At 43.5% G+C, this 13,197-nt stretch overlaps 1 protein-coding gene across 1 annotated transcript in view; it reads right to left on the bottom strand.

The window, feature by feature from the left end:
• Positions 1 to 733: 733 nt before the first annotated feature.
• The window catches only part of MOGAT1 (monoacylglycerol O-acyltransferase 1), a 22,602-nt gene continuing 10,138 nt past the window's right edge, over positions 734 to 13,197 (bottom strand). Inside the window, exons 2-6 of the mRNA XM_009649132.2 lie at positions 12,580 to 12,758; positions 11,950 to 12,151; positions 9,132 to 9,306; positions 5,537 to 5,736; positions 734 to 3,690 (exon numbers count right to left, since the gene is read on the bottom strand). Coding sequence (XP_009647427.1) covers positions 3,536 to 3,690; positions 5,537 to 5,736; positions 9,132 to 9,306; positions 11,950 to 12,151; positions 12,580 to 12,758 — 911 coding nt within the window. The 3' untranslated portion in view covers positions 734 to 3,535. The remainder of the gene's footprint in view (positions 3,691 to 5,536; positions 5,737 to 9,131; positions 9,307 to 11,949; positions 12,152 to 12,579; positions 12,759 to 13,197) is intronic.

Raw genomic sequence — 13,197 nt, forward strand, 5'->3', positions numbered from 1 at the left:
AACTGACATTCATGTTTTACAGGTACCATAAAAAAGTTACAAAGTGTAAAATATGCTCTGTAGTTCACAAAGTAGAAATTCTTGAGGACTGACTTTCTGTAAACAGCATTTGGCGGAGAGGTGTTCACCCACAAGGGCAGAGGCAGGCGCTGTCAGCGTGAGCATGTTGGGGAGGCAGGGTCTGCAGGGCACAGAGCAGAGTGCCCGTCCTGTCGATAGGCGCCTCGCTTCCCTGGGGTTACCCATGTTGTTAAAAGGCACAAAGAGAAATGCACCACAGCACGGGCCCAGCGAGCGCCAACATCCCACCAGAGCTCTCGGCACCACCTGGTTCTCCCAGTCACCACGGGGGAGAGGGGGGGGGTGTCCCCATTCCTACTAGCCGTTTGCTCTCGCTCTGGCAGGCACGAACGGCAACCGAAGCCTGGGCTGGTACTCACGCTGACAAAGATGGGAAGCCTCCTCGTGGCTGCGGCAATGGGAGGACCGGTGCCTGCACTGGCCACAGCGAGTCTACAGCTTCCAGGGCTCTGGCCTTTAAGCTGGGTATTGCAGCCCCATTTTACAAATCCACGTATTAACATAGAGGTAAGTATTTCACGTGACAGCACGCCTATCAGGTTTAGAGACTGATACTCTATTTTAAAATAGTCCTAGAAACACTAGACAATTTGTTAATAAAAGGTAGTGCAGAAGAACTGTCATAAACAATATGCAGCAGTTATTGAGGAATAATAACATATTTAAGTAGCTTGGAGATTTTTTTTCTTTTTTTCCTTCATCTTCCCATGTTACAACGCAATGAAAACTTCCATAGTCAGAGTAACATAATCCCTACTTGTTCTAACTGTGCCAGTTACAGATTTTAATTTTCTCACGTTCTAACTGTGCCAGTTATGCATTATTATTTTCTCATGGAATTCAGAGGCAAGCCTGTTTGCAGGGTACCCTCTGGGCCAGATATTACCCCCAAATCAATATCCGCATATTCCCTAGAAATTTGGGCTAATTTGATCAACAACAATCCCTTGTTACTTCCCATCCTCAAGCCAGCGCTAATGCTTTTAAATTTACATCCTGAGCTTCTGTATCATTAAGGAAATGGGAAAAGAGCAGACTGAGAATGAGAGGAAATATCTCATTAGAGCAGGTGATCTAGGAGAGAACAGTCCAACATGGACTCCAAATTCTTCTTTCATGAATAATCAGCAGTATTCACCAGGGCAGGCAGCAAAAAAAAAAAAAAAAAAACCCAAATCCGAAGGAAATTTCACACAGCTGGCTGAGCAAAAATGACTACTCAGGGCTCATGAGTTACTACAGTCCTCAGGACCTGAGACCCCTCTTCCCAGGCAGTGCTGGACCCCCCTAGACATGTGGCCCTTCCAAGAGCTGAAACAATCCTGATCTTAGTCTCGTGTTAAACGTGCAGTCGCAACACTTCCTCTTCTCAAGCCCTGCTCCTAAACCCCACTTCTGCTGAATGATAAGCCACAGCTCCGTATTTTGTATGCATACAGAGTCCTTCAGAGATCTTTACCCAGAGAAAGACAGACAGAGAGTGAGGAAGTTAAGATGCCTACAGCACAGCAACCATCAGGCAGCAAAAGCATGGGAAGGGAGGGCAAGCACACGTGGCGCCAGGAAAGCTCAAGTGGAGGCGAATTGCGGGCACACTGGCAGCAGTCTGTCAGGGAGGAGGAAGCTACTTCTTCAGGCATCGGAACCTCCAGCCCCGGCTCCCAGAACACCAGACGGCTGCCATCCTAGAGAAAGCAAGAGCAGGGTTTGCTGGCTCAGTGCTGGTCACATCTGAATGACAGACAGGCAGTAGAAGGTACGGCCCTCCTAAGGAAACCAACTTGTTGCTGGAGGGTTTTTTTGGAGCACATCAGATTAGCCGCTCTGTCTGGCAAATACTTACTCGGCTCTGGGGCTTTGGTTCATTAGGAGTCCACGCCGTAGGAGTCAAGATATTTCTACTCTTCCTTGAAACACCTTCATCTTGCTAAGATCTTTTCTTTCCAGAGTTTTAATTTTTTCCCCAAAGTGCAAGCTGCATTTCTCCTAAGGAAACTCCAGCCCAGCAAGCACACAGCATGTCCAGTGCCTTTGCGGAGCCAGTGCTGCCCCGGTGCTGCACTGACCCAGCTGCAGATGCCCCGGGCTGCCTGACAAGCCTGCGCCTGTCCTGTCAGAGCACTTAAGTGATGTAATATTCAGGCACCAAAACTGCTTAAAGCAAACCAAACACTTCAGTAAAACCAGATCTGCAAAGTCCACGTGCAGAGAGAAAGCATTTACAAATACAAGGATTTATCTCATTGAATTCAGGAATATACTGTAATTCTCTTCACACACCATCATCTCCAAGACCTAGGCATTTTAACTGAAAAACAGTTCGGCTAAGAGGTTTTTTTCTTTTATTTTCTTAAATGGATATCCACATTTAGGATAAACCTTCTCTCAAATTTAGGCACCTGGTTTATATACAAAGCATCCTCCAAACCTGCTGCACCCCAGAGCTGTGCTCACACTGACTTGGCAATTACAGCCATGTGACACTGCAGCACGGCTTTCCACATACTTCCCCACGCCTATCAGCGGGGAAGAAAAAGCCATATATCAAGTATGCTTTCCAGGGTGAAATTTCAGAACTAGACTGAACAAACTGGGCTCCCCTTCTTCCTGCAGAAGTGCTTAGCATATGATCATTTTTAATTTATGCAAGAAGTAAAGTTCACATGATTCCCCCACTAGCTTCCTCAGTACAATTCTCCTGCCCCGTGCCTGCCACTTCCTCTGAAGCTGGAACTACCAAAGATGCTTCATCTTCCAAACTGATGATCCAAAGCACAGCTTGTCCAAAACAGTCATTCAGTGCTTCCCAGCACCCAGTGTATACCTGCACACAGGAAACTCAACACACTCCTCTCTTCCAAACAGAGGGTTTGCTCTGCTCCACAACTCGGACAAACCACTTTTGCGATATCCTAATCAAGGCAGAAAGCTCCTATTTATTCTTGAATTCAGAAGTAAATGGCTTATAATAGCCATCTGTGGAAAACATACACCTTCACTTCTACGGAAGAGCAGCAGGCCTTTCTGATACTCAGAGAACAACCTGATGTCACATTTGATGCATGCTGCTAAGTCTCTCAACTTTTAATCAAAGACTTCTCAGGTTTGTACTCTTCCTGCTCGTGATCTCATGCCGGGGCAGTTTCCTCCACTCAAGCTATGGTTAGGTACCATGGCGGTAAGAACACCTGCATGGAGTCTCTCACTAGCATTTCTGGTATGGCTGAACCTAAAAGGACAACCCAAAACAGCACTGGCTTTGAGGGTCACACCCTAAGGATTTTTTTTTTCCCCCAAGAGTAAGATAAAAATCAATAAATCATCTAATAATCCCTTCTTAAAATTATTCCTTACACAAGGATAATTATAGATTGCAAAATACAGATTGCAAGAAAGACATCTTTCAGCATACACTGTTTTATCCATGAGATTTGGAATTAGAAATTGTAATTTGCTACTCAAAGATGAGAGATTTATGCTCCGGGATCCCATAATCTCTTTTGTGTTCTTCAAATAATTTTCTTAGTTTCTGTAGATACAATGCATGTAGCTGTTCAATCTCTTCAGTGGTAGGGTTCAAGTTCTTTTTCACAGGGATGGGGCTTCCCACTGTAAATCAAACACAACAGCAGCATTAGCTTCACTGACATCTCTTTTTAAGTGGTACTAAAGGTATCCAATGTGAGGGATGTGCCTAAGAGGACAGTGGTGCCCGCAACCATGCAGCCACATGAACCGGACTGAAGGAAATATAGGCATCTTCCAATTTATTCAAAACGGGTATCACTGCAGCAGCACCAGAAATGTTGTTGGCTACCTCAGCCTAGGGAGTGGTAGCACATTGTCAACATGGCTAACCGGCTCGGGTGGAGCCCAACGTGACTCTGCAGCTTTCAGGAGCTGAGTGAACACTTTCAAAGCCGTGTTGAGCCATACACCTACACACACACATACACACCCCCAAGAATGCGGGGACATGGTGATAGTTTTCAAACATGAGGAAACAGAGACACGGAAGGTGAGGGATTTCTGGAGATCATACAGCAAATGTTGTTGCAAGGCTCTGGTCTTGCTGATTTGAAGCACTCCTGTGCTTTAGCCATGGACCACCTCTGTCCTTGCAGATTTGCCGCAAAGTGTTTCAAGCTTCAGAACAGTCTCAATGTCCCCAGCCCAAGGAAAAACTACAGAAAACACGTTGCTCTCATTCCAATGCTTTGAAAACTTTTTGGCTTTAAAATAAGCGATATTTTTAGCCTGCTTAGGCACAGTGTGGGCTTTAAAAATGACATCTTTTCTAAAACATTTAACTATATGCACTGATAAGATACAGAGCTGCATGAAATTTAACATAAAGAACTACATTTTTGTCTTAAACATTTTTATTTGATTCATACTAAAATCAAATCATCCCTCCATTAAAAAGAGGGCTTTCTTAAATGTCCCTTGTGGAATACCACAAAAGCTCAATACACTGTTCCGTAGAGATAGGCTTCATTAGTTCACTCAGCTCAGAACGTGTCTAAAAATGATTTATCCAAAATACAGAGACAGCCAGCTATTCCCTTCACATGATGCTGAGCACAACTTTTTTAAAGGTGTGGTTATCATAGTGCTAGTATAAGCCATTAAAAAAAAAAAAAAAAAATTAAAAAAAAAAAAAAAATCGGAAGACATTCAGTCCACTGCTCCAGTGAGTGTAGATGACCAGGGATTAAAGCTTTTGGGAAAACAACTCTTCCAAACTGCCTGCCGACATGGCATGCATGCTCTCAATTAAACATGAACAGATCTTTCCATGGGGGAAAAAAAAAAAAACAAACACAAAACCATAAGGGAAGGAAAGGCCCTAGGTAGCTGCAATGCCATCTAAGCAGCAGCCTGCTGAAGGGCTGGGGCAGAGCTGCCCCAAGGTGCCTCACCATTCCCTCCTCCGTCTCCCCCCTGTCTGGGTCAGGGCCACACCAGCTCCTTCCAGGAGCCTTGCTCTGGAGCACCGCTGCGGTGGCTGGCCATCAGCTGGAACGCCCCACTGCTGCTTCTCTGCAGAGCTAAGGACTGAAGGTGCTGGGCATCTTACAAAGTAACTGCAGCATCCAGAATCTGCAGCAACAGCCACAGAGCTGCAGCAGCCCTCTGGTACAGACTGGACAACTCCTTGGGTTTTCTTGAGGATTGCTGAGGATAGAAGCCTGTGAATAACTGCGAATCAAGAGTAAGGGTTGGCCTGGGACAGAAAGGGGAAAGGGAAAAAAGAATCCCCTCTTTTAATTGGGGGGGACAGGAATTAAAAAAAAAAAAAAGGAAATATTTTAAACCTCACATACTTGCTTTAGATGTACAGTAACCAACTGTTTCTGTTAGAGCAGATTTATACGTTTACACAGATGTTAGTAGTGCACTTACACATTTTTAAACATTTGCAAAAGCACTAGAAAAGGCACAGGGAACTTACCAACAGTATGAATAGGCTGCCTGTAAGGTATTAAGCCAAAACTATATTGAAATACTCCTCTAGCATGAAATAGCGGTAAAGCAAAGCCCATTATCTTTTGCATCTTCTCCTGTACGTTTCTGAGCCATGAACCTTTGGGGTTTGCAACTTGCTTGAATAGCTCATTTTCACCAAAGGAAAACACCGGGACCAGATGAGCCCTGTAAAACAACGAACACACTGAGAATCCCACATCAGCCTGCGCTTGCACCACGCTTCGCATCAGCAGCCTGGAAATGGTTTCACAATAACCGGCACAGAAAGCTTCGGCAGCTCTAGCCTTCATCAGCAACAGGCGTTTAACTCTGAACTCTGCTGATATGCAGCTGCTTTGGGTTTTCCAGGTTTTTAAAAAAAAAAAAAAAAAAAAAAAAGAAAAGAAAAGGTGATTGGCATACAACTAGCAGCTAGCTTTTTGGGCAGTATTTAGCTGGTTGTTACACATCACAACTTTTTATGACTGTTCATAATAATAAAAATGAATAATTGTATATATCATAATTGTTATTATGATCTTATCCACCACTATTTTGGCAAGTCCACCCTTGTTCCCTGGCATTTTCTGCCTTGGCAAGCCAAGCAGCCTCAGTGCTAACCTTATAATGCTCCCAGCTGGGTGGCGTCAAAACCAGATCTTGGCTTTCCTCTGCCTTTTGACCGAAGTAATGCACGCACTTGATTTCAGCACAAAACCAGTGATAAAAACCAGACATCCTTACAGACATGAGTGCAATGCCAAATTCCTCTGCTGTCCGATTCCCAGTGAAACCCTGCTTTCCCCAGACTTCAAAAACACTAGCATTAATCCGTTATTACCAGAGGTCAGATCCTACCCACAGAAATTACATGAACTCTCTCTGGCTCCTGCACAACCTAGTAAGTCTCATTCAGTTCATGAATTGGCTTGGGAAGACAGGCACTGACTAGCTCCTGGACAAACTACTTAGGCAAACACACCACTGTATTTAAAACCTTGACTGCAGCATGCTTCTCGATTAACACTTAGTTGCATTAAATAGGATTCTACACAGTGTAAAGAAAAAAGAGCAGGGTAATCCCAGCAGCCTCTGAAGGATACAGAGGTGTTTTATTTCCTTTAGTTGAGCATTAGCTGCTGTATCTTAGCTCCACTCAGCCCAAACTACTTTTGAGAAAACCTTTCTGTAAAATAGCAGCATTGCTATAATATTGTCAGGATGAATTCCTGCGGAGCTCTGAACGCCTGGGGAGGACACACTGGACACAGAGCTGGCTGGGAAGCACTGGGGGCAATCAAACCCCACCGGTATGGACAAAAAACCAGCTTCTACAGCTTCTCAAGCCTGAGGATGCCCAGAGACTATCATTGCCAGTCACTACGCTGACTGGTGTCTGCACAAAGGTTCTTTCTCAAACAGGGCATATATCACCCAGCCACCTGTAAAGGAAATATCAGAGCCTGGTACATTGGCTGCGTAAATACTCTGCTTTTTACTACAACACTAAGACAAACAGGAACATCTTATGGTGCAATAGCATCCTGAGACTGTGGGATTTGTTTTAATCTGGTGAAGGCTTTTGCAAGATGCTCTGTAGGAGGCTGAGACAGAGGAATAAGTAACTTACGATTGTGAAACTAAAGCTAAGTTAGCTGATTCATCATTTGTTTCACGTCTTTAGGATTTTTTCACTTGGTATCAGGTACCTGTAGTACCTCGGACCAGAGTGTCTTTTCCAGAAGCACAGAGGACTTTTGGTGACATATTCAGCCGCATTTGACAAGCTCCTAGCTGAGGAACCACAGCTTCTCTGTGCTGGCACTACCGGAGCCAGGGCCAGAGAGCACAGGGCTCCGCATTGCGCCTTCCTCTCTTGGTATTTGATGCTGCAGATCAAAAGCACCAGGAACACAGGCAGGCACCGATGGCAGGTAGATCTTCTCACCCGCCTCCCACAAGCCTCCCTCACCCTTTCGTTTCGGTGTGAGTCGGAGGCCTGTTTCACATTTTGTTAATCGTTAGAGTGTTACAACCAGAAGCGATTACCAGATGCAGTGTCTTTGGACGAGAGCTCGGGACTGCCGGCAGCGCTGCAAGGGCTGTACCGGCTACAGGCATACTGCCCTACAGTCCCACAGCCCTACCGTACAGAAATGAAGTCAGGATTCCTACGCGTCACGCACAAGGACCGTCATCTGAAACAAAGGGCTTCATAAGGAAAGAAGTGGCCATTCCTGTGCTTTGTAAGTGTCCTGATCTTGTTGTTGTGTGTTGGGGACGCTTTTGAAATCAAGGCCATGAGAGGCACAGGTGTATCTGGTTTCTCAATCCAAACCAATTTAGATGAGAGATAAACACCAACCTTTGTGATCTGACAGATCAGACATTTATGGACACACTTTAAAAAAAAATAAAAAAAAAAAAAAGAGCATCTAAATATTCTTCTAAACTTTATGGTTAAAAAAAATAAAAGCTACTGACAGTGTTTAGGAACCCACTGGATTGATCAGAAGTTGAGCAGAAATTGAGTAAAGATTCATTTAGTCACTGAAGTCCTAACTTAAATACACAAGTGTTGTTTCTGGGTACAAATTAGACTGAAATGTTACTTTATCAGAGAACGGGTCCTTTATGAGACTTCTAGTGATATGTATAAGAAACCCTCTTGGAATATTTTGACACAGAGTAGTTTCTAGGAAAAATGGACCTTAGCATCCTGTGTGAAAACAGAGTTGTTCTCAGAGACCACCTTTTTCCCAGTTAATAGCTTAAAAAACTGCTGCAGATTTCTCAAGACTAGTATTTTTTTCTCATTGCTTTGCATGTCGATATATAATCCTGGGAGCTGTTCAGAAAGCTTAGCAGGACCCAGTCCTTGGTTCCAATATTTCTAGTATACAAGACATCTAGACCAGTCCAGCACAAACACAATAGCTTACACTATGTAAATCACTCAAAAGATATCAATACCATCTCTGTTTAGTTACACACTGATGGCTGTTCAATAGTAAAAAGTAAGCTAGTTTTTCTGATATTTTCACCAAAAATTCCCAGAAACTTACTTTTATAAATAACAATCTTCAAAAGAAAGCCTTTGGAATAAAGGTGAAAACAAATCTTCCTAGACTGCAATTTTCAACAATTTAATAAAACAGGGCCTAGCTTTCCAATATATTTTTTGTTTGCCTAAAACACTAAGAAAATTCTATCTTACTATAACTTCAATTTACAGAACAGGAAACAATGTCTGCTCCACTCAGCAATAACAGCCAAGGTTTACAAATACTGTTTCATAATTCTTACTCTTTGCTAGTGCAAAAAACAACTGAAACAAAGCACCAGGATATGCTAATAACAACTACTGCCCACAAATTATGAAAGTCAAAGGGAGTTTTCAACACTCCTGGACTGGATCTAGGTAGACAGACTGGCTCCTGTGCCAGACATCTGCACGTTCTTAGAGAATGAATTTGTTCACATTCTAATTGTATGAGTTTACTATATATAATATGAACTGTATTTAAGAATCAATCTATATTCAAAGCATGCTTACTACAGAACACAGATGGGAAACCTACCCATGCTTCAAGGCCATTTTAATAAAGCCCTTCCTCTTGAGGATGTTCAAAGTTAAACTTCCAGGATGTGCATTCAGAGATTCCTCTGCTCCTCCGATCACGATCACAGACGCGTGGCCGCCGCCTTCCTTATTCAGCACATACGAGACGCTCTCCTTGGATGCGGAAACCATTCCTTCAGGAGCAAACATTTTAAGAGTGACTTGCTAGATCTTCATGTACAAGTACAGTGGAATTTAAGAAATATTTTAAAATATCTAAATGATGTTTTGAAATGATTACAGCATAGGACAGGGTTTAAAGATCTGGGTTCAATCCCCTCACTCTGCAACAGAGTTGGTTTTGGGTAAGTGCTTTGATTTCACACCGATGAGCTAAAGTCTGCCTGCCACCGGAACTGTGAGATCTTCGGGGAGGAGTGTGCTCTTCTGCCAGCTTAACTCCCCCTCGGAGATGCTGTGCCTGAGGGCAGATGAGCCGAGTGGCCGCAGATACTGTGGAGAGGCAGCAGCTAAAGCCACAGAGCAGGTGCATGTAAACACAGGCACAGCGGGTTTAACAGAATGAATAGAGGACTTGTTAACTCAAACACGGATCTGGGGTGCCAAGCCAGTCCCCTTTGTTCTTTTCAAAGCTACAAAGCAGCAGCTCCGTCTCAGGCAACGGCACAACAGCGTCAGAAGCAGCAGGAAGGGCTCACCATTCCCAATGACTCTGTCAGCTCATTCTCTAGTAACCAGGACCTGGCACTCGTCCATCTGTTTAGGCTAAAAAAGCAGAACATGTGAAGCTTTCCTCATCCTAATACTCCAATCAAAGGCACACGGCTGTACAAGCCTTTAACATCGACTTAGACCTTGCTCTGAACGTGGTGCTTTGGAAAACCCCCTTTCTGACAGAGATGCATCTGACCCCTCCAGAGTTCCTTTGTGCTCCGAGCTTTATTTCAAAGGCTCATAGTGGTACCTATTTACCCAGAAGCCACATTCAGTCACATTGTGTTGAATTAATATAGTCTAAATTACAATCTAGAGATCAAGTCTAGTTTGTGGTGTTGTTTGGTGGGGCGTGGGGAGGTGGTGTTTGTTTGTTTTTCATTTTTACAGGGCTAGTACCAAAGCATGCTCTTTCGGATGCCAAGCAAATACTTCATCTCCTGTTACCCACTTTCTTTTTTTCCCCATTAGGGACATTACAATGTGGATTATAAAAATCTCACAGGAAAGGCAAGATGATCGTGATGTAGTTTTGAGAGCTGGCCACCAAGAGAAATAGCTTACTCCTGGAGCTAGTTCAGAGACCTCAGTAAAAAGCTAATTTCTGTTCACCACCTATGTCTTTACAGTCACTGTTGCTCTGAAAAACACAGCTGACTTGAGACTCACGAGTAATTTGAGTGATGCCCGGTCACCGCTTGGCATGCATTTTCTCTGGAAGAGAAAGCAAGAGCTGCTGTCTTTCCCTGGGACAAATTTGAGCTGAAGCTGAGACGCCCGCCTGCGTGCGGGGCGCTGCTCCCTGCTTGCTCACCCAGCAGCTTCCTGACAGCTGCAGCCTGGCAGGCTTCGGAGACGGGGAACAAAAGACAAGGAGAGGAAACTATCTGCTAGGAGCACGGCTTTCAGGAGGTGGAAGATTTTGCAAGTGTTTTACAATTTGACTGATAACCTGCATTATACCGAAGGTCCCCTGTGGTTTATCAGCTACATACCTGTGAAAAATGAGCTACAGTACTGACTTTAGCATGCTTTTTACTCAAGTTGCTTCTCACCTAGCAGGTAAATATTTGTTCTTATGGGTCAAGATGCCAAAAACCTGTAAAGCTGACTTCCAGGCTAGGCAACATTTAAAATTGTCATCTTCCACCACTGCCAATCCCTTAACTTTACAGGCCTGAAAGAATCTCCTCAGAAATAACATTTGCATGGAAGGGCATTCCCTAGTATGTTGCAGTATACAAGGATATGCAATTCTGATATCAATCTGAACAACATCCTAGGCATGTTTCTGTAACGGAGCAGTTGCATAGCTTATCCGAAATCACAGCGTCTGCATTGTAGTCGAAAACAAGAGCTACATCTCTGTCTCCCAAACCTAGTCTTGTGCACCAGACCGCACTTACCCAAATGCTCTAGTTTAATGAATTTAAGTAACTCCTGTATTAAACCACCGTGGGGGAACACTAGTCCTGATTTCATTATACATTCTTCTGTTCCCCAAACTTTATTGCTTGTTATTTTTCTCTTTTATTACTGCAGTACCAGTCATCAGTATCACCCCTTTATGACAAGTGCTGCTCAGAACAGAGAAAAAAAAAAAGTTTCTGCCTTCAGAGTTTACATTGCCATTAAGATTACAGAAATTTGCAATATGGGACCTCACTCAGAAGTAGGTAATTAACTTCTAACTAGAAAGATATTTGTAATGAGTAGGACTTTAGGGCTTTCAGGTAAGAGATTATCCTGAATTTGTTTTACAAGTGTTTGTGCAATGACTAAACAATGTCATAAATTAATATGCCCTTCTCTTCTTGTAAATAACTGGTACTCAGTACTGCTGTCTCACAGTTCAAGGCAAAGCCAGCAATTTTTTTTCAGAAAGAAAAAAGCTCAGTGATACAGTTTAACAAAACTATTAATAAAACCTTTCAAATTGTTTTGCAACAACAGTTCATGATAAAACGGGGGTTTAATTTAGCACCAAGGCCAGTCCTTCTGAAGTGAAATTACTTACCATTTATAGGCACACGAACAGACCCTACATTTGAAGCAGAAGTTATAATATGGAGCAACAGCTGAGACATTCTGCTTTTACCTACCAGCACTCATTATGTATTCTCTGAAGAAGGGACAGCCGAACCAGATGGGCATGATATGAAGATACGGAGTAAGCCCAGGAAATAAATTTTTGAAACTTGGACCGGTGCAAAAGTTTCCGAAGGCTCCAGCTACCAGGACCCCATGAGGGTGAAAGCCCAGTAAGTAGTTGTGATTTGGATTCAGATCTGAAGTTTTTATAAGCTGGAAAATAGAGGCAGTGGAGGACATTATAATACTCACCTCGGAAGGATTCTCAAAAACAACCAGCATGGAGACTGCACATTTACAGGGCACAGAACCGAGGAGAATTCATTTCCTTCTGAGCATTCTAAACTACCGTCCTGTTTTACAGCTGAACAAAGTTTAAGTAGATGTGTCTCACGATATCATGTCTAACATTTACTGTACTGAGTCACTATCCTGTGACCCAAAAGTCCAAGCAGAAAATCAGCCCCTGACCCTTTTTGTCACTAAATCTCAGACTTCCCATGTTTTAAGAAGTCAAGTTCACCCTGGAATAAGTATTAGAATTTTACCAATGATGAGTCTTGGACATTTGTCCACACTTGTGGCTATTCAAGCTGTCTCTGTTCCAGTGTCTACAGTTCTGCAGGAAACCTTTTACTCACGTGAATAGGAAAGTACTCCCTAAAGTACTTCCAAACAGTCCAACTTCTGACCCACTGGGACCGTCTGCCCCCCGTGCATGGTGTTTCCCAGTCCAGGTAGAGCCACAGCAGGTACAGAACAGCGAGGAACCAGAAGTTGCCCAGGATCAGGATCACAAAGAAGCCACAGCAAAACTCTGCTACAAGAGACAAAAAGGAAACCACAGCAAGCATTAATCACGCCTGTCTCCTTTTAAGACCTTGAATTCCCAGCCCTGATATTTTTATTACAGGTGCTACTCAAAATGCATGCAAATTGAAGTTAGCTTAGTCCACATTGTGTGAATGTTGCTACACTGAGGGTGAAACACCTACAAGGGTGTATCACCTCCATCTATATTTCTTGCTCTACTGCACAACTGGACAAATAAGCCTAAGATGATGCAGGTTTACTTTAATAAAACAAAAGCATAAGCTGAGAACTAACACACTTGTCTTCTCCCCATGGTGAGGGTGAACACTAATGTTTGGCAGAGAGCATCTGGTTGACCTAAGGCAAAATAAAAGGAGACAGGAAGAGCTGACAAAGATGTGATGCTCCTGTGAGCGAGAAGGGAGGAGGGCAAGGGAAGGAAAGAG

Source organism: Egretta garzetta, unplaced genomic scaffold, assembly GCF_000687185.1.
Source record: "Egretta garzetta isolate BGI_Z169 unplaced genomic scaffold, ASM68718v1 scaffold161, whole genome shotgun sequence".
In the NCBI taxonomy this organism is placed as follows: Eukaryota; Metazoa; Chordata; class Aves; order Pelecaniformes; family Ardeidae; genus Egretta; species Egretta garzetta.